General features: G+C 42.2%; 1 protein-coding gene and 1 long non-coding RNA gene across 6 annotated transcripts in view; one reads left to right on the top strand and one right to left on the bottom strand.

The window, feature by feature from the left end:
* The window catches only part of LOC122537419 (protein Skeletor, isoforms B/C), a 77,213-nt gene that overhangs the window by 35,918 nt on the left and 14,307 nt on the right, over positions 1 to 26,988 (bottom strand). Inside the window, exons 1-2 of one of the 5 annotated variants that reach the window (XM_043670557.1) lie at positions 18,838 to 18,918; positions 18,024 to 18,202 (exon numbers count right to left, since the gene is read on the bottom strand). In XM_043670557.1, the coding sequence (XP_043526492.1) occupies positions 18,024 to 18,090 (67 nt within the window). In that variant the 5' untranslated portion in view covers positions 18,091 to 18,202; positions 18,838 to 18,918. Of the gene's footprint in view, positions 1 to 18,023; positions 18,203 to 18,541; positions 18,919 to 26,988 lie in introns of those variants that run through there. The other 4 variants (XM_043670554.1, XM_043670556.1, XM_043670555.1 and 1 more) reach the window with 4 other exon arrangements.
* LOC122537431 lies at positions 609 to 26,988 on the top strand. Its single transcript, XR_006308624.1, has 3 exons — positions 609 to 619; positions 4,951 to 4,961; positions 26,864 to 26,988. It is a non-coding gene; the product is annotated as an uncharacterized LOC122537431 (long non-coding RNA).

Raw genomic sequence — 26,988 nt, 5'->3', positions numbered from 1 at the left:
AACCCATTGCGCTGGCAACTGGTTTGCACGGACCATAACGAGTGACCAAACCATACACAACAATCCGTCGCTTTTCTTTTTAAACTTGTCGGTACGATATCACTGGATAAAAATTATCAAGAAGCTATAAATAAATAATTAATTACTTAGTTAAAATTAAAATTAAAGTTAACTTAAAATTATAATAAAATTAAAAATTAAAATTAAAGTTAAAATATAATAATTATTTGAAAAAGCTATTAATAAATATTAATTCAAGAAATTACAAATAAATATTAATTTAAGAAGTTATAAATTTATTATCTGCTTTGCTTATTTAAATTGACTGAAGTTATTAACAAATATTAATTCAAGAAATTACAAATAAATATTAATTTAAGAAGTTATAAATTTATTATCTGCTTTGCTTATTTAAATTGACTGAAGTTATTAATAAATATTAATTCAAGAAATTGCAAATAAATATTAATTTAAGAAGTTATAAATTTTATTGTCTGCTTTGCTTATTTAAATTGACTGAAGTTATTAATAAGTATTAATTCAAGAAATTACAAATAAATATTAATTTAAAAAGTTATAAATTTATTATCTGCTTTGCTTATTTAAATTGACTGAAGTTGTTAATAAATATTAATTCAAGAAATTGCAAATAAATATTAATTTAAAAAGCTACAAATTTATTATCTGCTTTGCTTATTTAAATTGGCTGAAGTTGTTAATAAATATTAATTCAAGAAATTACAAATAAATATTAATTTAAGAAGTTATAAATTTTATTGTCTGCTTTGCTTATTTAAATATACTTGAAACTGAAGGAACGTTGCAATTTGGGGGGGGGGGGGGCGAAAAATTCTCGACGTGCGTGGCACGTCATTCGAGCGCAAGAGGTTAAACGTGGTCCGAGTGACTGTTGGAGTGTCGTGAGAGGTTCGTCTGAAAGCAGGATATGATGCCAGAGTGGCGAAGGGAGTACGGTCAACATTTGAACCGAGTAAACATCAGCCAGCCGCTGCTGCTTCTTCCCTTCTCGTCCTTCTCTCTTCTTCTCTTCCCGGCCGCGTCCGCGTTCCAACCGTCGATGAGACTCCGAAACGTGCATAGGTTCTTCGAACAGTTCTCTCTCTTCCTATATCTGGCACACGTCAGTCTTCTGGCTCGGCTTGCACGGGCCACTGCCGGGGAATACCTTAGCCCCGGGGGCAGCGTGGCACAAAGCATATTGCATGTGCTCCAAATACACAATTGCAGCCGGCTGGCTGCGCCGGGAACGTCAGGATTCGTTACCTTCTGGCGCCGATGGTCTTTGCTCTTTCGATCGGAATTCAACGGCGGATCCGCCGTTCGCCCCCGGGGCACGCGTTTAATGAGGATAGTCGTAAAAAAATTCAACTCGTTATCTTGCCCCGTCGCGCAATACCGTTCGCGGCGCGACGCACCGCGAACGACCATGAAATTAGAGAATCGTGGTGTTTTCATCTCTTCTTTCTCTCTATCTTTTTTTATCGAGCATCGATCTTTTCGCAACAGTCGAAGATCCCATATTTCTAACCTGATTACCAAATTAAAGAATTGTTCTCCCTTTTTTTTTTTTTTTTTTATCGAGCGTCAGCAGCAATAAAATTGAAACGGGGAAAACCAGGATCGTTGTGTTCTGGGCTGTTGTTCGTAGAATCGATCGGTAGAAACAGCGCGAGCATTTCAACGATTCGATATCGTTGAAATTCCTATCGACGTTCACGAACGATAAGTTTGACCGCGCCGCCACGTTCCGAGCATGTAGCTAATTAATTAGAAGCGAATGTCCTTTTCTTTTTTCTTTCGTCGCGGTGAGAACTTGACTTTTTTGCGGCTTCGGCAAAGCTACAACCACCCTCCGGGCAGATATTTAACGAGAAACGTCTTGAGAAGTACTCTTGTTGCTCCTAAAGAAGCCTTTTTACCTTTCTCCGCTTCGCCTCGCTTCCACTGGAAATATTGTTCATCTCGCGGCGACGTTGTTCGTTTTGAATCGTAAATTACGCGACAACGCTCGATCGATTGTTAACCCTTTGCCTTGCATTTATTTCAGATATGAAACGTTTGTAATCTGTACTAACAGATTCTAATTCAAAGAGATTAGATTTAAAGTTCGAGTTGAAATTTCACAGAATTGCAATTTGCTTTTTCTTTCAACCTGCCCCCTGTAAGGGGACATCGTACTTTAAATTTAACTAACAGCTGAAATTATACAATTTTTTATGATTGTTGATAATTACAACGAACGTAGATATGGTGTGATATAATATAATACAATGACGCAAGAGGAATGATAAAGTTTCAAAAGAATTCTTGAGAATAGAGGCAATCGTGAGCCAGTTGACACTCATTGTTATCGAACTATTATTCGAATAATTCAGGATAATTCGCATAAACTAAATTTCTTATTGGTTCTTGCGAAATTTTATAAAATGGTGAAGGAGATATAAATTATGTATCATTAACTTTTATATACTATACTTGGTGATTGCTTTAAACGACTTTACATATAAAAAGAAATACGATCAACAAAATTTCAAGCTAAATATCATTTACAAACAGGATAATTATTTCATGTACAATTATATGCTGTATCATTTTATTTGAGATAATACTTCACGCACTATCTCGTAAATAAATTGCTGATAGATGATACAAAAAATGTTTCTAAAAGCAAAAAAGTTAAGTCGAAATCACAACTTACGCCACGATGTTACAAGACAAGAATATTATAATTCGTTATACATCGCTTCAGACTTATTGAGTTTTGGTAATTTTAAGCCCTCAGGTTAATGTTATTTTCAAAAAACGACTACAGACCTTGCAGCAACAAAAAAGTAAATCACGCGATACTGCTCGAGGGATCATTCTTCTGATCTACTCGTTGTTACAGTTACGATCTACTATATCTTCATGAAAAAAAAAACCTATCCGTTCTCGTGAGAAATACGACGCGATCGGAGAATTAATTGGCGGAATCTTCGTTTCAAATTCTTCGCAGAATCGACTTCATTTCGCGGAGAAAAACCGTAAACCGATCTCGTTTCGTTTTTCACACAGACCTATTTAAAGGTAAAGTAAAACCTGATACGACCCACACATCATTCTATTCAAGGCCCAGAGAATAATTAGCTAATTTATTCAATCGTAACCTTATCTCACCGCTTATTATAACACGGACAGATTCCATCCGATAGTTAACATTTTTCCATCGTTAATTGACGAGCGTTACGCGCGTTAACAGTTATGTTCGTTGCATAACCACTCACGCAGCGAATGAATTCTAATTTAAAGTTTCAATTAGCGCTCGTTTAAAACGCGGCCGCCTGCGCAAACCAGAATTTTTCTAAGGATTCCGCGGCGTTTCGTGAGACCGGCTTAACCCGGTGAAATAACATCGCATAATCAGACCATAAAAAAAAAATGTATACGATCGGATTTTACATGCGAGCCAGCCAGCAAGCCAGCCGTTCCCTACCGGCTAGACCTACATACATACAAACGCGAGGCACTTTCACTTTCGTTCAAACCAATGGCCGATCTCGTTCGTACGACGGACGAAGAGACGCCGTGAGATCGCTGGCGAACAGGTACGACTATCGTCAGTTTATGGCTGTCGGGCAGTGTCGGTTTTCACCCTGTTACGTCATGCAGGCGTGGAGGAATTGTTGTCTACGCATGCTTGAGAAAATATGTTTTCCGGGAGAAGTTTTTTTCGGTGTAATTAATAAATTGTAAAGGAAGTCGATGGTACAATGAAATTCACATTGAAGGTCGATCGTAAAATAGATACACAGGACTCTCCGAACTTTTAGGCTCTAGAAGCAATAAGTAACCTGTAGAATAATCTACATTTATAAAAATGACACTCGAAAGTACAGACGAGGTCAATTGGACCCTAGCTATCGAATGAGTTGAACGAACTGCAGCCGAATTGTACAATTGTAAAAATTATGAGATATAATATAAGATATAAGATATAAAATATATATATATATATATATAAAATATAAGATATAAGATATATATATATATATATAATATAAGATAGAAAATATATATATAAAATATAAGATATAAGATATATATATATAATATAAGATATAAGATATATAAATATATAATATAAGATATAAGATATATAAGATATTAGAGATATAATATAAATAATGTGTATTTAATAAGAGCAATGATAATAGGACAACAAATTAAACAAGACAAATAACATTCAATCAACACGAATTGACAACTCAAATAAACTCTTTTAACAACACAATCGACACTTTTAACAGCTATTTCCGAATGCTCTCTCACGACTCGGTTTTTCAACTCGCTCGACTCTGCTTTTTTCAAAAAGAAAAGCGCCCCATGCCTGCCTTGTGCTTCTCGCATCATGTTCATATTTTATCGTATTTCGATGATCAGCGAACATAAAAATTAAAATTATAACTACAGATTAATTATAATAACCGATACTAAAACATATATACTTTTTACAAAGTGTTATGTACTTATAAAACACGTACTTGACAATCGTCCGAAGGAAACACGTTTATAAGATACAAACGAGTGTCATATTAATCAGAAAGAGCATAATCGATCGAACGACAACCTCTGAGAAACATTTTCAACAGAGACGTTTCAGAGATCACGTCGTTTTCTTTCTCTAAATGGGTAGACAGACACCCTATATACGTAAAGCTAATTAGAGTTTGTTCAAAGAAGCGGCAATTAATTCCAAGCGTTCGTCGAACTCCAAAAAAAAAGAAGTCGGAGGAAAAATCCAGTGAGAGAGAGAGAGAGAGAGAGAGAGAAACAAGCAGGAGGAGTCCAAGTGGTTCGAAAGCAATGATCCTAATGACAAAGTGTACGCGCGCTCCGAGTGTTTCCGTTTAATCAAGCCCGGGGAACGATTTTATCGGGCACGCGTCAGAGCAGAAGTGGCTGTGCAAGTTTTCGAGGAAGCTCGATGTTCCATTGTCCTCGAGAGAGGAGAAAGTGGCGCGGATGAAGAAGCGTTCTCGGAAAAGAGAGAAAGAAGAGAAAGGAGAGAGAGAGAGAGAGAGAGACGATAGGTGTCTTGAGGAGGCTGGTGACTTAAGACGTTAACGAGACTAACCGGATTCATCGCTGGGCGAAGGGCTGGATCTTAGCGAGAAGGGTGAAGAAAGGAGAGTGCCGGGTGGCACTGATTTTAATCAAGATATGGCCTGGCAGCAGCCAGCGGCGGATCAAGTGAGCCAGGGCTTATCGATTTTCTAAGTGCTTCCAACCGAGAGACGGAGAGAAAGAGAGAGAGAGAGAGAGAGGACGCGCGTCGCCTGCGACGCTAGCTGAGAATTTGAAATTAACGAAACTGGAGAACCAGAGGCGCCGCGTTTCGCGGCGGATATTCAAACGATCTCGGGTCGAACGTTCGATCGCGAATGCTGGTATTCGTTCGTCGTTCGATTAATGGGACGACGACGACGACGACACGAGTCGTTATTCCGAGATTTGCCAGCGATTTCGCCGGACTTGTTGCAAGTCTCCTATAAACGTTCTTGCGGAACTATTCGGATATTCTGCCCTGTTGTGTTCCGCCCTGTTTGCATAAATATCCGACCGAGCGCCGTTCGCTGGATCTTATAAGCCAGCTTAGCTCGGACTCCAAGTTCCCGTGATACGATTAAAAACGGATCGAAGCGGAGAGAAAGCAGATTTGACCCGTTTTCTGATCCGAGAGACAGAGAGGGAGAGATAGAGAGAGAGAATAACCGTTCGAACGAGTCTGTTCGTTTAAATAAAGCCACGCACGTGGAACGGTTACGTAACTCGGCCGTTAACGTTTTAAACGATCCTCTCTTATGTAATCAAAACGTTAGAACTCGCCATCGTTTTTTTCAATAATCTGATTTTTTTTTATATACATATATATACACGTACACGCACACGATATGTATTTTCTTCTTATCGATCGTTAAAAATTTTGTTGTCGATTTTTTTCTAGCCATTATCGTTTCGAATACGGTATGTTTCTCGAGGAAGGGGTGAGTCCACTCCTAATCCGCGGATACTCGTCCGATGCGTGCCGGTTAATCCGGATAATTGTCGTAGACAGGGCAATCCCTTAATTGATCGGGCCAGACAGCCTCAGTTCGTCTCCGTAGAAGAATACGAATGATATTTTTTCGTCGTTTGCCCGTTAAGAGATTAAAGCCAAGGGGTGGCTCGCTCCGTTTTACAGCCATTATACTCTCGGGAAGGTGGAGAGCTAGAGGAGACGCGGACGAGAGAGGAGAAAAGGGCGTGATGAAGGGAGGAACGAACGAAGGTTGACTTGGAGAAAGAGCATGTTCAAAGGACGGCCGAGAACGTGACAGAAATACGGATCGGAGGAGCAAGGACGCCATGGAGCAAGAACGAAAAGGGGATGAAAATCAGTGGAGAACTAAACTAAAATAAATGAAAACGAGGGATGAGTGTGAAGGAAGGATTAGATCAAAGAATACTCGAAAAACATTCTAACACAAAAAAAAAGAACACAAGGGCAAACGGAGAAAGAAGATTATCGAGTGCAAAACTGAGCTGAAACTAAAATGAAAATGGAATAAGAGATTCAAAAGAAAACTCGAAGGAAGAAGAAGAAACGAGCCTATGCAAAAGAGGAGAAGAAGACGACGAAGCGAGAAGAAGTAAGGGCTGCAAGAGAAAAACTAAACTAAAATAACTATTTGAGAACTAAACTAAAATAAATGAAAACGAGGGATGAGTGTGAAGGAAGGATTAGATCAAAGAATACTCGAAAAACATTCTAACACAAAAAAAAAGAACACAAGGGCAAACGGAGAAAGAAGATTATCGAGTGCAAAACTGAGCTGAAACTAAAATGAAAATGGAATAAGAGATTCAAAAGAAAACTCGAAGGAAGAAGAAGAAACGAGCCTATGCAAAAGAGGAGAAGAAGACGACGAAGCGAGAAGAAGCAAGGGCTGCAAGAGAAAAACTAAACTAAAATAACTATTTGAGAACTAAACTAAAATAAATGAAAACGAGGGATGAGTGTGAAGGAAGGATTAGATTAAAGAATACTTGAAGAACATTCTAACACAAAAAAAAAAACGCAAGAGCAAACGGAGAAAGAAGATTATCGAGTGCAAAACTGAGCTGAAACTAAAATGAAAATGGAATAAGAGATTCGAAAGAAAACTCGAAGGAAGAAGAAGAAACGAGCCTATGCAAAAGAGGAGAAGAAGACGACGAAGCGAGAAGAAGTAAGGGCTGCAAGAGAAAAGGAACGAAGGGGGAGGAGAAAGAGAGAGAGAGAGAAAGCATGCTGAGCTTGCAGAAAGGGTGCCTGGTGATGCGTACCATAGCTACCTCGACAAATGCATTAAGACCACCCTCCACTCCCCTCCCCCTCCCTCCCCCTTCTCCCTCTCTTCGGCAATATCGAACTGACTGTGCGACTCGCTCCGTAGTCAGAATACACCTCGATTTCTCGCAGCTCGTTTACTCTAACGGGTGTCCGTGGTCTTCGAGTATCTTCACGCCTCTCGATATAACGTAGCGTTCAAGTGGTAAAAACATCGCGGGAACACCTTTCAGAAGGGGGGAAGGGAGGTAGGGGAGAGAGGTTAACTTCCCGATGAAAAGAAACGGGGGATCCCAGGGAAATGGAACTCGTGCCGGGTAGACTGTCTCCGGGGCTCAAGGTGCTCGACAAACACCGACCAGCGTGGAAAATAAAGGCACGGCTTAAGGATAAAACGAATCCTCGTGGATAAAATGTTCCTTTGCTGGAGAGACGACCACCTCCCCTCCTCCTTTGCTTCGTTGTCTTTTTACCTCGTCGCGTAGTTTCCATTCGGTTCCGCTTTTTCCTTTTCGGCGATTTCGTTCATTTCTTGTTTACGCGTCCATTTTCGATAAACGGAAGCTCGCCGTTACGGATTTTACACGGAGTAATAATAACGGCACGCTATCTTTGATCGAATAACTGCTCGTTAAAAGCTGGCTTTGGGGTAATGGCAACCAGGGAGGGGGCTCTATCTGTTAGATAGTATCGCGGATGGTCTTTTGAGCGATTCGAATCGGGGTGGGACGAGCGCGAGGGTGGACAGGTAACGTTTTGTTCAACTGTGGCCCCGAACGTGAACGTGACGCGTTGTTTCATAAAATTTCTTTGTCAGACGGATCGATTTGGTGAAACTTTTGTTTATTCGAAACAATTGAGGAACAAGAGACAGTCGGAACGATTGGTCTGCTCTTATTAACAAAATTTATCTGTTCCTTCTTTGACAAGTGGAATTTACTTTTGCACTTAAACAATGATCGCCAAACGAGATTTTTAAATAAATTCGTGTTGTTAAGAATACCACCGTAGAAAGCACCGTATATTTGGATATTTTATACGAACTTTTCACGCTACACTTAAAAATTTGCATGAAAATCCTTTAGTCAGTCACTGATCTAAGTAAAATAACGCTAAAAATTCAGTATCAACCCGTTTCTCGTTATCACACGGATAAACCAGATTCCATCTGGTGATGAATGTTGCTATTTGTTCGTTCCGCGGACGAGTCGAAATTGAATTTTAATGAGCGGAACGTCAGATATTAGCGTTTCGCAACTAGTGCGTCCAGAACGCACGACACGGTCTAATGCGAGCGCATGTGACAAATGTTCTAGGCTGACACCATTATCAGCGGAGGAGCGATGGTGACCGTGTCATCGGTCAGAACACGATTCACGGTCGACTCCCTCCGTTTCGAAGCTTTCTGGTTCCCACGAAATTCGCGTTACGACATAGGGCCGCTTGAAACGGGACGTGCATACACACACATACACACACACACACACATATACGCGTAGAATACATACGTGGACGTGTAGCTAGCACCTCATTCCAATCGATATGCGACGACACCCCCATGGGGAGACATTCATATCGCAGTGGAACTCAAACACGAGACGAGAGACACGCCACTGTAATATCGTCCCCTTCGGCCGACCTGATCACTCTGCCATCGATATCGGAATATTTGGATGTCAATTTCGACCACGATCTCCACTGCCTTCTGTTTGACTGCTCCAAGAGACCAGCCTGTATTATATTTGCCAGCGACGGTCAAACTGTATCGTTCGACTCTGATTTCGTATTTACTTGTCCGTGAAAGAAAGGTGAAAGAACTTGAAAAAGGCATGTACCTGACCAGTTTTATGATACACGCATACACACGCATATGCGTGCCTTGGTCTACAAAGCGTAATATAGGCGTGCGTAGAAAACAAGGTACGTGGGACGTTATAATGAGAAACGCCCGAATACGATAATGACTCCGTGTCAGAGCACGTGTCAGAGCCGTTCATCTCATAACACATTATGCACCCTGAAGACGTGCAAATTACGCCCGGCTCCAATACGGTGGACAAGAGGAAGCCAATCAAATACGTCGTTGTCGCTTATGTTAACACGTTGTGTCTGCCTCTTTGATCGCGCGGAAAAATACGACAATGATACTCCTTGAAGTTTTATTAAATGAAGAAAACGTTTGAAATATCATTGAACACAGAGTTACTACGATTGACAAACATCTTGAACTAAAACACAGAAATTTTAAATAACGCAAATAATTACAAAAACTATTACAAAATGGAAAAAAGCAATTGTAACGCGATATTTTCCGAAAATTAAACATAATCCGGCCCACATGTAAAACGTACAAATTTCGCGTAATATTCCAGAATATTTCTTTAATTTAACAAAAAGAATTCAATTCAAAAATCTATCGCGTTTGCAACTATCAATGCAACATACGTAAAATTGTAAAAAAAAAACACGCTCGAGATAGACAGAAGAAACGGTGGGACAAACGGGGTGAACGTCGGATTCGAGTACCTCTGCGAGACAACATCTTCCTCTTCGGCCGACGCTGGCCGGTATCAATCGATACTATCCGAAGAAATTGAAATCGAGCACCGATAACAAGAACGACCGACCACGAGCCCCGAAAGATGCGGATAATATGGCGTAAGAGAAAGGAAAAAAAAAAAAAAAGAAAAGAAAAAAGAAGGCTCGGGTGTGCGCATCGGCGCGATCATAGATCTCTACAGGCAATACCGTTCCATTAGTTAAATTGTTTCCCTGATACGTCCGCGTTCTTTGACTCCGGCCTTTCATTTCGCTTTGCCGGCCGGATAGGCGCAGCTACGATGCAATTCCAGGTTATCCTCTCCCCGGAGGAGAGAAATAAGAAAATAGTATGAAAGAAGAAAAGGGGATCCCCAGGGGAGACGGGTGATCATTTGATTGCGGATAGATTAAGGTACAGGGGTTGTAGTGCCTGACAATGCAAACCGAACGTTTTATATCGGACCAGTGGTTAATGCGCCAGACTAATCCGACAATGGAATCGAATTTTTTTTCTTCCTTTCCTTTTGTCACAAAAAGAGTCGAAGAACGATGCATCGAAAGTGGAGTGAGAAACAGTAGACGAAAGATAATTTGAAGCTTTAGTTTCAATGCGAGTGAAGATCTTGATCCTCTGTTTTCCTGCGCGAAACGAAAGGAGAAATAGCAAAGAGGAATTGAGCGAACGAAAAAAAGAAAAGAAAAGAAAGGAAAATGGGAAAAGACGAGAAGGAGGAATTCTAGTTTTCGATGCGAGTAAAGATCTTGCCGCGAATGCATCATCTTTCTATCGTTAATTAATATCGTGCGATTGCGCCATTGGCCACAGGTGGGACTGTTAATCGATTACAGATATGGCCGACTGAGAGAAGTCCCTTTAGTCAGAGTCTCGAATTGGCCGTTTACATCTATTAACACCGAACCACTAACTTTGAGGGTGGTCGCCGTCTACTCGTCGTTTCGAAAACACCGTGTACCCGGCTCCGTTGGGAGCTACACATCTGGCGAACAAGCAACAAGTACACACGCATTAAATGTACACCCGTTACCGGCTCCAATTACTCCGAGTAGCCTGTCACTGCGTCGCACACGTGCACATGTGGTCCTCTACCTTCGATTGCACGCCTGCCTTCGATTTACCCGTTGAGTTTTAATTAAGAGGATGCGAGAATCCGCTCGGTTTCACTTGCCGTTGCCATCTAAACTTGCCGTTTTATTAATCGTCGCGCGAGCCCTTTGATCTTTTTTAAAAGACTTGCGAAGACTTCATTCTACAAATGGTGTAACTTGAACGATATTTTTACAATTATTTGTCACTTTGTGTCGTGTTGTTTTCAAGATGCTTGCTGCTTAAATTAATAAAGAAAATAGCTACCGCGAGCTAACAATCATTTTCTCCTGCAAACTTCCTACCCAAGACTCTATGATTATCGATTCTAACCCTATTGCGATCTCTCAAACATTCTCGATCCAATTGCATTTTAAACAATGTCTCAAGTTGGGATGAATGATTCTCAAAATATGAAAAAAAATTTCTACTGATTAGAATCTTTCTTCTGTTTACAAATTCCCTTCTTTTGCTGAAACGAGACATTTCTATGAAATTATAAAATGTCTCGAGTTCGTTGTTTTCTTTTCGCTAAAATGCGATAAAAATTTGTGGTTCGCGCCAGAGTTGAAGCAGTATTTAAGTCGGTCTAGTATCTCAAGTGCTAACAACGAATTGGCGACACGGACATTTACTGCTTATTGAGTACTGTATTGAATTACGTCAGTATCCAGGAGCGCTATAATTTTCAAATATAATCCAGATCATGGACAAGAGTGTGACGCGACATCGAATTCTAGAACTTTGTAGCAACGACTATGGGATGCCGGATATTCGATCTATTTGTGTCAAGGTATAACAATTCCAAGGATAGATACGTCAGAAATATAACCTTTTTATCTAGACCAAGACAAAAAAAAAAAAGAAAAAAATCTGATGAAAATTATTCTCATTGAAACTTGTCTTTGAATGGTCTCTGTCTTCGAACGAATTATCGCAGTTTTATTTAATGATTCGCGAGAATTCTTTTGTATAATTCATTCGCGATATAATGCGCGAAAAGTTGAAATCGTAGGAAATGATACCAAAATTTCCGGTAATGGTTGCGTTCCAGGAACACATCGTTGCATTTTAGTTATCGTCTATATAGAGGATGAAGGAAAAAACGCACGATTACGTTGATGCATGCAGATCAGGTCTGCATGCAGGGAGAATTTATAATGCTTTCGACGTTCCAGAAAAATGTGGAAACTCTTGTTCAACGTGATTACTGAACACTCCTCTATAAATTTTTGCACGCGATCTAAACGAATTAACGAGGCAAATGTTCGTTCATATAATAAAATACGAACGAAATATCAATTAACGATCGCAAACTATCGAATAGACCATTCGCGACTAGATTGTGAACGTTCACTCAAATTTTTACAACTGTAATTTAAAAACAGAAATCCAATTTATTTCTCTACTAAATATCATAGAAAGTATTTAGGTATTATATCGTGCGTTCCGTACATTCTTGCATTTTTAAATAACGCACAAAGAGTGAACTGGAAGAATATAAAGGACACAAAGAGTAAAAATATGGATATCGAAATAGAATTATTCTAAAATGATATGATTGTGACACTGGACCACTCGGTCGACGAATGATTGCAAAAGAATCGAAAGTTTTGAAACGTATAGAAATAATCGTAACTACAAGGTTTATTCAGAACGTCCGGCTGACCTATTCCACTTCCATAGTAGCGTGGCCGATGGTGGGGTGCTCTTTCCTACGCATCACGGTGGGGGATTCCGTTGTCTGAGCACCGACGCCCCTCATACTACTGTCGAGCGTCACGGAGGGGACACAGCCGTGGCACAGCTCCGAAACGACGTGCTCCCCACCCGTGTCTGTGTGCACCCTGGTAGGAGCTACTTAAGTTTTCAGGGTGCACGACGTTCTGCGGCTCACTCTCGTTTCGGCGATCGAGTGGAAAGCAGGCTGCATTTCCATTTTCTCCTTTCTTCCCTTACCGACGTACTTTTTCGTTGCTTGCATCGCACCATCGCCGCCATGATATCGATATGTTGTCCTTTGCTATTATTCGAATCGGAAATGGAATTATTTTTAATTCTTTCATACACCCTCGATTTTCATATTTTCCTGCACGAAATCACGACAGTGAACGAAATTTATATCTTGCGTAGATATTTGTCGCAAGCGGACTGTAGACGTTTATTCAAAGCTTAAGTAAAAGAATTGCTCACGGAGCAATTAATGTCATTTATGATTCAAACTTTATTCCCCAACTAAGGAATCAAATTAAATTTTTCCCATCTCGGGGAATATTTACGAATATTTACACTGTACTGTGTTTTTCGTACAGATTAATTAACTCGAGTCGAGTCGAGAGAGAATCGAAGACGCGAGACAATCGCTATCGAAGAAAAGGAACGAAGATCATGCGCTCCTGATATACATCGAATGCACACGAACGTGCTGGTTTTTCCGTGCGGTGTACGTACATATATGCACACGCCTTTTATGCATATGGGCGACTGGTCCGTAGACGCGCACGCGTACTACGAGTTTACATACTACACACGTGTTACTATAGATGTTACTACGGCGAGTACTCTGTAATCTGACACAGAGTACGGAGATTGAACCCGACTGAGCGGGACTCGTTGAACCGGAAGTAATCCCACGGGAAAGCAAGATAAAAAAAGAGAGAAAAAAAAAAGGAGGGAAAAATTGCTCGATTACTTTGCAACGAACGGTCGTGTAACCTCACAATCACAACGCTCGATGAATGCGTTCGCGGTTTCCATCTCCGCGAATCTTTCACCCCCGTTTCGTAGCAAACCGCGTTCGTTTGGACATCGATACATTTTCTCGAACATCATCCGAAAGTGAATCCACGTGGAACTTTTTTCAAGTAAACATTAGTAGATTAGTAGACGTAACAAACGTGATTCGATCGTAATTCTTTTGCGATGAAACTAAATTTTTGGGGAACGTGTATAATTCGTAGAATGAAGAATGAAAGAGAGGCGAATAATTTTACGATGTGAAACTATATTCGATAAAAATGATAAATTTTTACGCAACTGATTAACATGATAAAATATCCAAAGCAAAACCCTGTAATTTTTGGGTAAAATGAATTTTCATTAAATTCAAATCGCTTCGATCGTATCTGTAAGAATATAACATTTGCCTCCGAACAAAAATTATTAGTACCCGTTTCAACTCTTAATCGAAATTACCGATCTCTTGGGAACCAAAGAAGAAGAAAGAGAAAATTCTTAATTGAATTGAATTTTATTCTATAAAATACATATTATATATTATTATATATATAAAATACAGAACACAAAATTAAAAGTCAGATACCCAAATTTTAGTTTCTTCTATCTTTTCTTTCTTCCTGTCTGCCGCCCGTTTACATTTGTGCTTTCCGAGTTACTCAACCATAACTCCACCAAACTTCCCCCGTTTGGGGAAAAAAAAGAAAAAGAAAAGGAAAGACGGAGTAAAAGTCGCTGAATTACACGCGATACGCATCGCGTTATCGCGCTCGCGACAAGTGTGTCCGGTAATCTGTAAGCTTGCGGATTGAACACAATCGAGCTTGTCCACTGACCTGGAAGTAATCCCCGCTAAAGAAGATAAAAAACGTTGCTTCGCTGCTGGTCGTAGTGGTGAATACTCGTAACCCCTACGTACGATCGACGTACACTCGAGAGACCTTATGGGTTATTTCAGATGGACGTACCATGAGGGTATTGTCCGATTCAAGATTCGTCGAGTGCCGATCGAGCACTCGAGCGGAGCTTTATTGGAAGCTCCTGTTCTATCAACCAGAGCAGACTTTCCTGATTTTTTTTTCTTTTCAAACGCACGAGCGGCGAATCACCGTACGAATTGCGTACGAGTTTCGCAAGCGGAAGACTGGAAGAAGTATATAGCAATCGTTTCGCTTTTAGACATTGCGAAAGCACGCGACGCGCAATTTATGGTACACCTTATAAGTTCACGGCAAGGAGAGACGGAGGTAAAAAGAGCCTTTGAGCGAAGCTAGTTGGTCGTTAACGAGAATTTTTCAACGAGAAACTCGAGAAAAATATTCCGTTTCGAGAGCCGGCGAGACGCTTTTCGCTTTTTAACGTTGAAATGAAATATTATCGCGAGGGTACCTCTTCATTTCTGTGGATACTCGGCTCAGTAACGTGTAAAGCTCTGTGTGTGTACAAATATATTATATTATATACTATTGACGATTCTCGAGAGCGTCTACGAATAAATATCCGATTGGGTTCTAATCCCAAGGTGAAAGAAAATTTGGTGCAGAGAGAGAGAGAGAGAGAGAGAGAGAGAGAGAGATTGACCTTGGAACACGTGAGAAGTCTTTCAAATTATCGGTGTGAAAGTAGGCCAAACGTTAAACGTTCATCCGTGCATGCCTGTACGCAAAGAAATAGAGCAAATATCGCGCTGCTGTAATCAATTAACGATCCCTGCGAATCGATACTACGTACGTGTATCCCTTCGACGAGTCGTTTCTAACTCATTAAACGAAGTTTATCTCGAGATCTCGCGTAATTTTTCTCGTCTGGATTTACGCTCGCGTTCCACCGTTGAAATTATATTCTCTCCGTCATAGAGAGCAAAACCTCGATGAGGACGACGAGAGAGAAAGAGAGACGGAGACGGAGAAAGGGCGAAAGAAGAAAAAAAAGAGAAACGTCGGGGGAAAGGAAACGTCTCTAATCCTTTCCACCGTTTAATCCTTCTCCTACCGAACGGTAGGAGAGAGAAAGGAAAGAAATAAAAAAAAGAAGAGAGAGCAGAAAAGACCATTGTTCGTGGAGAAAAAACACGGATGAATTTCGAAAAGCGCGGCTCGTCCGAGTACGCGGGTGCGTTTCCACCCCACGGGAAACTCTCTCTCTCTCTCTCTCTCTCTCAGAGTCCGTGCATGGGGAAACGATAATCCAGATAAGCTGCTAAACGCTAGCAATTTGAGCGGCGGGATCTCCAGAAACAATATTCCGTACTTGAAACCGACTAATGCCGAGGTAACGGACTCGCCGGTTCCTTGTATACCGGGTGTCCTCACCGCATCCTGCCTTCCTCCATTTCCTCCGTCATTCGCTCACGTTGAAGACTCGAGTTGAAGCACGACGATTCACCGTATCCTGATTGCGTTTCCACAACGACCACGACGATTACCAATATCGTTTCGCACGCGTGAATCATAGTACTCGATCGCGAAATCCTGCACGCGTTCAATTACCCGCGGAAGTTGACAATCTCGGGAATACGAGAGAAAAAAAAAAAAAAAGAAAGATAACGATGATATTTAATTCGCGCTTAAATGAAGCGGCGAGGGAAGAGATAAAGGGATAAAAACACACGAGATGCGACGGAGAAAGAAGGAGAAAATGGACGAGGGAGCAACAAAGACCGGAATAAAATAAGGAAGGGGAAAACAGAAACAGCGGGGGGAAGGGGGAGTTTGGGAGAATCGGGGGAGATGAATACGAGAACAGACAGGGAGAGAGAGGGAGAGAGAGAGAGAGAGAGAGAGAGAGAGGATAGGAAGAGTCGGTGATGCGGAGTGAAAGTCCTCAAGTAAAAACCAGGCCAGGGCTTCGTATCTCGACGCGAACACACCAGGGCCATTATGCAATTACGGGCGACGCATTTGCTGCCGTCTTTCCACCGCTGCTGCTGCTGCTACTACCTCCGTGGTACTCGCCCGTGCCACGTCCTCGTTTCCCTTAGCAATTTACCTTCTAAATCGCTCAAAGTTTTGAAATTACCATAACCGCGCCCGGGCGTCCGATACGCGGACGTTATTCCCGACAATTAACGACAGCGCGGCGTTTTAATCGACTGGCCGCCATATTGCGATCCGATGGCCGAGTCTCTCGATCCTTCGAGGCGTAATTTCGCGGGAGAAAACGCGAATCAACTCGAAACGTTGAAACGTTTCGTTTTTTTCTTTTTCTCTTTTTTAAAGATCTCGGACATCGTGCAACCGTGTCACGATTCGCGATAGAATATCGTGCCGCATGAGCACGTGTTCACGTTCCAGTTGCACGTTCGGTAACTCTTGTCGGGAGAATGGCGAAATGTTAAACGAATATCGAAGTAACTGGAATTTTCACTCCTTGTGTGTTTCTGATCGCGTCGTTCCCATTCCTTGCTGTTCAAGGAACTTGCATACAGTTGTGTATGTACGACCATTATGTAAAACATTTTTCGAAATTTCGTTAACGTCATAGACGAGATTCGACTGTTGTGATTACACTGATCGAAGGTTTGAAACAAAAGTATCTACGTAATGAAATTGCAAAGTATTTAATACAAGTGTTTCATCGATCATTCACTGCATCTTTGAGCATTAATGCTCAGTGGGGCCATATTTAATTTTATTATACGTTTAAAATGGTTATTGATGCTTTCGGATTTCTCTCAAAGCAATCAACATGTTACCAATATATAATCGTATCAATGAATATTTCTAAATATCTCGTATAATCTACATACACATATACATAAGCGTCGATAAAATGAGCGACTGTTCGATAAATATTTTTTGCAACTCATCCGACATAAATATATATAATAAAATTCCATGAAACTAATAGTTGCAAATAAACACAGGATCCCAAGTATCACATACTTGATCACATTTTATTGACAAAACTTTAAAGTTACTTCAGGACATAAAGAATCAAGCTGTCTTTACTGTCGAAATTTCCTCGTGACGATAATAAAATCAAACAAAGTTACACGAACCAGAGGATGGTCAATTTCCGTTAAATCCCCCTCTTACTTGCAAATCTTTCAAATGATTTCAGATATCTTTCGACATTCGTCGATCCATAGACGCGAAATGATATCGAATCGGCGAACATAGTGATCGCGAAAGACGAACGTCTGTTCGGAACATTGATGTAACTTGGCAAAGGGTTAATTACGCGGACAGACACAAACACAGAGACACAGTACACGCATGCGTAGAGAAAAAGGAGGAAAAGTAGCAGTTTCATTAAGAAAAAATGACTTACTAAAGTGTGACGCGGTGTAGGCGAACAAAAGCAGTCCGGAAATGAGTCGCAGTGACGTCGCATCCATTTTTCGGTTCCGGCTTCTGTTGGCCCGAGTCCTCTTCTCTCCCGCTTATCGCTCACGCGGATGATGGCACATGTATACACACACGAACCGCACGCGCGCACTTACTTTTGATCTGGAAATTCGAAAGGAACACTGTGAAGCCACAACGACGATCCTCGCGAGAGTTTCCTCGCACGCGATGAAAAAGGGGGAAAGGGGTTTTCGCTTGCTCTTTTCTTTTCTTACTCTCTCACACACACACACTCTCTCTCTCTCTCTCTCTCTCTCACTCTCAATCTCTCTTTTTCCTTTTTTCACTGTGTGTGTTTCGAGCTGTCGCGGTCAGAAAATCTTCGTTTTCTAGAACGGACGATGAGCACGCCGCTCGAGGATCCTTGAGAACCTTTCGCCGCGGGAACCGTGAAACGACAGACAACCGTGATTTCAGACAAAAGTTCTTGAAGCGCCTTACGATCGCGTTATTCCTGTACCTCGACACGTAATCGGACAAACAGGATGTTTGTCGAGAGTGGAAATCTAAATTGTTCGAGAGACTGATTCCTAGAAGTTTCTTGACGATGCCGAGGAAAGATTCTGAAGCGATTTCGACGGTTTTATGACTGAGCGCGTCGAGAACAAACGATGGAGCGACGAAAGTGCTATCGAAACACGCGAGGAGAAACGAGCGAAAACGAATTGTACCAACACTCGGATCGATCGGTCGAGAAAGGAACTCGGTGAAAAAGTGAAACGAGAGGCGAGACCGACTTCTGTTGAGCGTGTTGACTATTGACCGAGACAACGTCGACTGAGCAGAAATTTGCCATCGGCCTGCCGGCATACCTTTCCCGTGCCGGCTGGCGGCTTCGAAGGAGAGAAGAAAAAAAAAAAAAAAAGGAAGAATTGCCGCGCAGTCTACATGACCTCGGGAGAGCCCATGAAACGCGCCTGTACTTTCTATCAACGCGCAACGAATATTTTCCCCTCGAACGAGTTTACCGAGCCTCACCGTTCGTTCCCTTTCCCGCTGTCTTTTTTCATTAGGGGAATAATTCGACACAACAGCAAGAAACCGCGGATTTCACGTGGAATTTCGCGTTGTCATGACGTTCTTCCTCGAGTCGGAAAATTGCGCTGTACGCGCGTTAAACATGATTGCCAGACAATTGAGAGAGAATGTTTTAATCCTTACTTCGATTCGTATTAGTCATATCAATGTGTAAAAAGATTCGTTCAATCGTCAAAGTACAAAGTAAAAAGCCAACAACCATGCCGTGTAAAGGTTCAATAAAAGTTTCGTCGGATTTTCGAGAATTGCAAGAGTCAGATCTCTCGGTTTTAAAATTTCCAAATTGAATTCTGTTCACCGATCTTCATCGATGCAAAATAGAAACTCTCTTAGCAATCTAAAAGAAGAAAGTAGATTTACTTAGATTACTAAAGGAATATTCTTTTATCCAATGATATCACTTGAGAGTTGAGAAATCGTGCGAACGAATAATATTCGTGCATAATGTCGACGGCTAAGAAAAGATCGTAATGCGACACAAACTCTTATTATTCCTATCGTTCAAACTTCGGAAAAATTGACAAAAAAAGATGCAAATTCTTGTGAAATTTTGAAAACCGTTGAATTGAACAGGAAAGGTTTCGCTACACGGATGTAATAAACATAGCTCGATAAACGAAACGCAAGGGAGGGAGGGGGAGATAGTGAAACGCGCGACGCAATCGTCGAGCAATTAAAATGCCATCGGTGCGATCGTGTCAGAGTTCGTTCACACGCTGCATCTTTAATTGCTTCCAGCTCGATCGTTCAGCGAACGGCGAAGGTGAGATGGACAGGAAGAAAGCTGCACGAAGCGTGCTGGAACGCGTATCGTCGCTGTTGCTCGAACGTGTGCGCAACGTCCGATTGCAACATTTGCCAAGCAATACATATTTTCGATAATTGCGCCCGTTTGCGCAATGCCACTCGATGGAAAGTAGAAATGGATCGTGCTGGGCCAGACCGAACGCGCCATCTTCTGCGAAGATTCCACGTTCAAACGCGGCCACGAGTGTGTGTCGTGTCGAGATTCCCTTCGTCGTCGAGTTTGTCACCTAAATCGCCGTTTAAACAAACGTTTGAAAATTATTTAAAGGGCGCTCGTCACTTTGGTAATAAAAGTGAAATCGCCCGACCAGGAGCTTCGACGTGAAGTATTCAAGAAATAATGAAATCTTCGAGATACGAGATGCTCTAACTAAAGTTAACGATCTGAATTCAATTGGCGAGTGCGAAAGATCGCAATATTTGTCTGGACACTTTCGAATGCCCGCGTTCGATCGGGAACTTCTTGCCCAAGGCGGCGCGTTTTTCCACGCTTTCACCGCCGTTATTTTCCACCTGATGTCTGATTATTATTAATGCATCTATTGTGCAATGCATGCGGGTTTGTTGCTGTATACCATCGTGGTGGTAATCTCTTTATACCGGGCGAGAGCACACGAAAATCGACCGGCGTTTTCACCAATCGCATGAAGAAACAATTTCATTCCGGCGCGTGCAATTCGCGGTCGAGTTGCTCGAAATATAGTATCACGATACTCGGCTGTTTCTCCGACGGGATGTTTTTTTTTTCTCCTCCCATCTGTCTATCGATTCGTAAAGATGCTTCGATTCGAAAGCAATACTTCCCGCACTGACTCAGGTACAACGATTATATTAAAATACGTCGTTTGACTTCCTCGCTCTCTGTCCTTCAGCTTGTTTCTAAAATGCAAAATCACTGGAGATATCACTCTTCGGCTTTCTCTTCGGCGTTAATAACCTCGCACCTTCTCGCGATTGTCACTGATACCGTCAGGAGGACTTTCAAGTCCTTTCAATCTCGTGGCAATCGTGAACTACTCCAGCTTACCAAGCACCCGCGTACTCATCGTTCCAAGGAACGTGCAACATCTTTCCAAAGAAACAGCACGGTAAGTACGAAACAACCGAGGCTGGCGCAGCACTGGTGGCGCCTTGCGGTAGAAAATCCACGGGCAGAACCCCGCCAGAATGGCAACAACCAACGAAACTAAACCCAAAGCTTTCGTCACGAGAATCCGCGACGAGCAGCTCGGCGAATTGTCAGTCTCACGGTCAGTCTCAAAAACAACAGTTCGTCAACGTGTCTCCCCTCGACAAAATGAAAAAATTCGTTTGGGGACGAAGGCGCAGGATGTTACCGAGGAACGAACGATCAAATGGCCATCGATTTATCGAATGTCCGGAGACGGCGATCGGGCACGACATGTCGTTGTTCGAGTGGAATCGCGGTGAAAAGGCACCTGACCTGTTCAGCTACGCTGGGCGCAGCGCAGCGCGGCAGAGAGAGCAGGGAGAGCCCGCGCTAAGCTCGCTCGCACCGGGTGCGTAGAGCGCGCGTTTTCGGACGTGGAAGGACTGACTGGGGTTACGCACGTAGCGTACACGGGACCAGGACATGTATTGGCGGCCAGGCAAGCTCCACCTATCGCGTGCCAGAGTGGGAGGGTACAGGGACGACCTCGAGCTTGCGCCCTCGGACGGACCTCCGTTCCAAGCACAACCCCTTCCTTGGCTTTTTCCCAACTTTCGAGCTTGCGGTGCACCCCCGCGCCGAGTCCACCCCGTCTCGCTCACCCCCTCCCCCCCCCCCTCTGCTAACCCCGCGCTGAACCCACCAGCCAACGTAGTCACCATTACCGACGCCGCTGGTTCTGCGCCCAATCTCACCCCACCATCCTCCAAGATGCCTAAAGAGCCTACAGCCTAACGCGGCTACGACCGCCGCTAGTGATGGGACCAATACCCTCGCGTCGACTTGTCGATACACTCGGAATGCTGTCGCGATTGTTATCGCGACTCGGTTCTCTCGTCCATCCGCAAGCATCCAAGACACGAGGGAACAACGTAGTAAAAGGCTGTGGGTTAAGGCGACCGAGTTAAAAGGAGTTAAAGAGAGAGCCGCGCTGGAAAATACGAGTGGAGTAAAGAGAACGGAGCCGAGAGAAGAAGGTTGTTTTAGGAATGTAAGGACGAAAGTGGAATGTCTGATGGGACGGGGGGGAGGGGGGTTGGCGCGGGGGTAGGAAGTTAAGAATGGAATTTCCTGTAAGAGTGGAACGCACGCGTCTCGACGTACGCGGCCAGAGATTTGTTTATTCGAGCTTTTCTCTGTTTTTCCGCACGCTACGAATTCTTTCAACTGTTGCTCGGCCGCGTGTCTCGAAAATAATCGCAACACGATTTTTAGTTTGGTAAAAGGGTATAGTACGATATACTTACTCCGTGTTGTCTAACCTTTTTATAATAGTTTTGAAAGATCAAAAAGAACTTGTCCCAGAACAAGTTTTGAACGAGAATGTACAATCTTCTGGTAGAAGATTTTTCATACGACAAAGATTTGTCGACTGTCTAAGAAATAAAGAATTCACACTTATTTTCGCCCCGTCTTACCTCGATCTTCGCTACACGTATGTATGTACGTTCGATGCTTACAAGAAACCTTCAGATCCTCTCGATCGCAGACCGATCTCATTTACCGCCGAATCGCAACTGAACTCGTCGGCGTAACGTCAGTTCCATATACGTCGAAAGGTACCAAATATTCGACACCTACGTTCCTAGTCGCAGTAGGTTAAAGTTCGTTCAACGGGTTCAAAGATACTCCTACGCGAAGCCTACGCGCGACGTACGCCTCCGTGAAGGTAAAGACATGACGAGTCAGCGATATCATCTTCCTCGTGTGACAAAAATAAAACGTGATTTTGAAAGCTCGACTTTTCGAAACGTCCAGCCGAATAAAAAACGGACACAATTAATCGACGCTGTCGCTGGCTGAAGCAAAGCAGAACGAAATTTAGACCAGGAGGAACGAACCGCAGCCACGTTGAGGATTTCGCCGCGGTATCGTCGGGAGGAAAGTTGAACGAAAGGGGATGGCAACGTTCGCAACTACAGTTGCGGATCGTGTCTTCTTGTAACAAACCGCGGTTAGAAGGTTCGTTGTGTTACTGGCCCATTAGAGTTGACTTCCAAGCGTCACCGTCATCACGTTTCTCGATACCTATCGCACTTGCACCTGTGTGTCAGAGATGGGATCGAGTGTCTCGCAAACAGTTACGAAAATTTGGAATCCGTGTGTCTGACGATGTTCTTTTCAATTTTCTTAGATACAGGTAGGCACTATAGTCGTTGTAATTGTAACATCGTATCAAATGTGAAAATATTGAGACGTTTAATAACGTTTAGTAATTTGTTTAGTATGTTATTCATCCTTTTACCCCCTCAGGAAAAGGCTATTTACGAAGCACTACGTGTCCGAGGAAAAATAATTTCCTCCGCTATTTTGTAATTTTCGTAAAATGCAGCAAGTTTCCACTTGTTTACGTGAATTATTCACAATTATGCGAATTATTTCGATGAATGTTAACTGACTCACGACTGTCTCTCTCATTACTGCTTTCACTCTAAGCATTTGTTTGGGTATTCACTATAATTATCAGCAATTATTTAATTCAAAAAGAAAGTCCGAGTTAGTTAGATTCAAGTACGATGATTCCCTTGGAAATAACAAGAATCGAGCGCAAAGGGTTAATCTTCAATTTAAAGAATATATAATTTGGAGATTCGAATTTAACTTCCACGAAACTGCCTACAACTAGCTCTTTTGTTTCAAATTGCTTTCATTTTTCAAATTCAATTTTCTCAAATTTTACAGAATTCGTACCGCGACAGCGTGACCCGACAACATTACAAGACAAAGGGTTAAAGCGTTTCAACTACGCGTGCGTCGAAAATTTTTAATTTCACGAAGCCCGTTCCTGTTTCCTTTTTTTTTTTTTTCTTTTTTACGCGCGGTTTTCAAACGTCAGGCGAACCACCACAGGCCTCGCGTACTTAGTGTTTTGTGTTCTTAGTCGGCTCGAGGCTTTTAACGAATGTAATACGATTTCGTCGTTGCGGCAAAGAATTCGAAATCAGCTCAACAACTTTATCTGTTCCCCTGGCCGTGGTCGGTCTGTTCCTGGGATGAAAATAAAAGGAGTGTGGGAGAAATGGAAAACGAGGAGCGAGGAACGCGCAAGTGGACGAAAGGCAGTGGAACAAAATTGAGAAAATGAAAGAATTATCGTTGCAATTAGTCTACACGGAGTAAAACGCCTCAACAGTGATTAGCCTGCAACCAGACAAGTACACAAATTGAAATCCAGCTGAAGATTCGTTTCTTTCGAGTGGAATCCTCGAATATTTTCAGAATCGCGGTCCTTTGTCAAGAACAAGGACTAACTCAATCAAGCCAAAGTGACAGTGAAGGGATATTCGATCGTCAGACTAGACTCGTTAGTTTGAATCGAGTAATTTCGATCTTTCTTCATGCTCAGATAACTCCGTGCAACGTCGTGTTCATCAGCTGGGAAATTACGAGTCGATCAACCGTCACGATCCAGAAGAGTAGTTAATTAAAAATATTCCCGAGATATAACAGGTGGATGATCGTCTCGTCATTTCGTTGTTGCAATTCTGGCGTTCATCGACGATATGTTTTACACGACACACACACACACACACACACACACACACACACAGCGACTACACGGGGCACGTTGCAGCCGACTTTCCCCTGGTCGTTCACGCGAGCTTCAAGTGTGTCCGGGACGCGTGGCTTTCGCGGTCGATGAAATCGTTGCTTTTAAAGCGACTCCACGATCGTTCCCGCGCAACCATTTTCTTTTTTTTTTCTCTCCTGTTTTCCCTCCTCGTCGCTCCTCGCGGGGATCCTACGATCCCCGTCCACAGAGGGAGATTTAATTAACGGTAATTTATGCGACAAATGCGAACGCGGCACTTACGTAAAACTAATCGATTTTGTCAGCAATCGGCAGCGATGATTCGCCGAGTGAATTAAATTATTCACTCGCATCACTGGCTACTCTGGGAATCACAACAATTTCTGTCGCGAGCAACATAAAAATACGACAAACAAAATTAAAACACACGAAACTCTAATGATTCGACACAAATTATTGCAGACCGTATATGCAGGGTGTTTCGTAATTTGTGGAACCCATTTTCGGGAGCTGATTGTACGCTTAAAAATAATGAAGAAAAAGTCATATAAATATATGTCCTATCTGTCTTTGTTTATGAGATATAATAAATTTTCTGTTTTAATTACTTTTACACAATATGCTCGAAATGACCACCTTGCATTTGAAGATAAGCCTGCACGCGTCTTGTCATTCATCTGGTTACTCTCTCTATCATTCCTGGTGTTTCTCGAATTTGTCGGAAGCCTTGCTCTATTTTGTTTCGTAGTATTTCAGCATTTTCAATCGATGTTGCGTATACAATAGATTTTAAATGTCCCCACAAATGAAAATCTAATGAATTCAAATCCGGAGAACGAGCAGGCCATGCAATAGGACCTCCACGACCAGTCCATTTATTTGCAAAGTGTTGATTTAAAAATTGCCTAGCCACTCGGCTAAAATGCGGCGGAACTCTATCATGCATAAACCGCATACGAATAATCTAATATCGACTGGAACTTCCTCTAATATTTCGTGTAAACGCGTGCTCAAAAGATCAACGTACTTTGTGCCTGTTAGTTTCCCATCAAGAAAAAAAGGTCCGATTAAAAATTTATCAATTATCCCTGCCCATATGTTTAAACTAAACTGGTGTTGATGTCTTGAATACACAATAACATGTGGGTTTTCTTCATCCCAATTGATGACTATTATGAAAATTGAATATACCATCCCTGGTAAAACTAGCTTACTAGAGTTTGCTCTGTTCATAAAATTCATTATATCTCATAAACGAAGACAGATAGGACATACATTTATATGATTTTTCTTCATTATTTTTAGGCGTACAATCAGCTCCCGAAGTGAGTCCCATAAGTTACGAAAACACCCTGTATAATTTACGATTGACGATTGTTTGTGACATTATTTTTCTACCTGTGTTGTCTCGATTTTCTCGTTGCATAAAGTTTTAGCAAATTTCGTTCATCGGATCGTGTATACAGATCGTGTGTTGTTCATTTCCCTTGTCAATTGGATAAAAATCGACGATTATGTTAACGGTGAGAACGAGCGCGTTTCGCGGGAGGAGAGCGAAAAAAAAGGAAACACGGCGAGACAATAACTTCGATCGAGCATTCCGTCGGATAGAAACGAATATCGAGTGGCCGCATCAGGCGAACGATGACGTTGACAGGTTCGTTAAAATCGAGCACGTCCCGTCTGCTTTCAATCAGACAGGCCCGATTTAATTAAATATATATATATGTGTGTGTGGGTGTGTGTGTGTGTGTGTATGTATGTGTGTGTGCGCGCACGTGTACAACATGTTATCGAGCATTGACAGGTAATAAGCCCGTAACATAATTTCTAGAAGGACTCGTCGATGCGTATTTTCACGGCGGGCGTCAAATATCCTCCGCGGATCCGCTTTGATTGACACCGTACGGTTTAATTTCATTTCGGGAATATACACGCGGAAAAGGAGATCGGGAGAGCTGGCCGCCGAATTTCGGAATCCAATCGCCGAAGTTAATCCGCTTTCGGATCGTTCCGATTAAACGATACCTTGGCGCGAGTCGAAGGAATTCGAGATAAAATCGAAACAGTGTAAACGGAGTAAAATGCGAGAGAGAAATGTGTACGATCGTGTGTGGAATCGTGGAAGGGACTCGAAGCGGAGAATCGAAAAGGAAATGCACGGAACTATACTTTTGTGGTTCGCGCGATAGTGTTCGTACGCTCGTCGACGAAGCTTTTCACGAACACGTTGCCATGCGTTGCAATTTTCACGTTTGCGAAATTTTCTCAACGCTGCTCTCGATACTTAGGTATCATGGTTATGCTAGCGATTCTACAGGATGGGCCAAAAATCACTTC

Source organism: Frieseomelitta varia, unplaced genomic scaffold (assembly GCF_011392965.1).
Source record: "Frieseomelitta varia isolate USP_RPSP 00005682 unplaced genomic scaffold, Fvar_1.2 scaffold_909, whole genome shotgun sequence".
Classification (NCBI taxonomy): Eukaryota; Metazoa; Arthropoda; class Insecta; order Hymenoptera; family Apidae; genus Frieseomelitta; species Frieseomelitta varia.
Note: the sequence above shows the minus strand (reverse complement) of the source record. Positions and strands in the feature narration are given on the sequence as shown.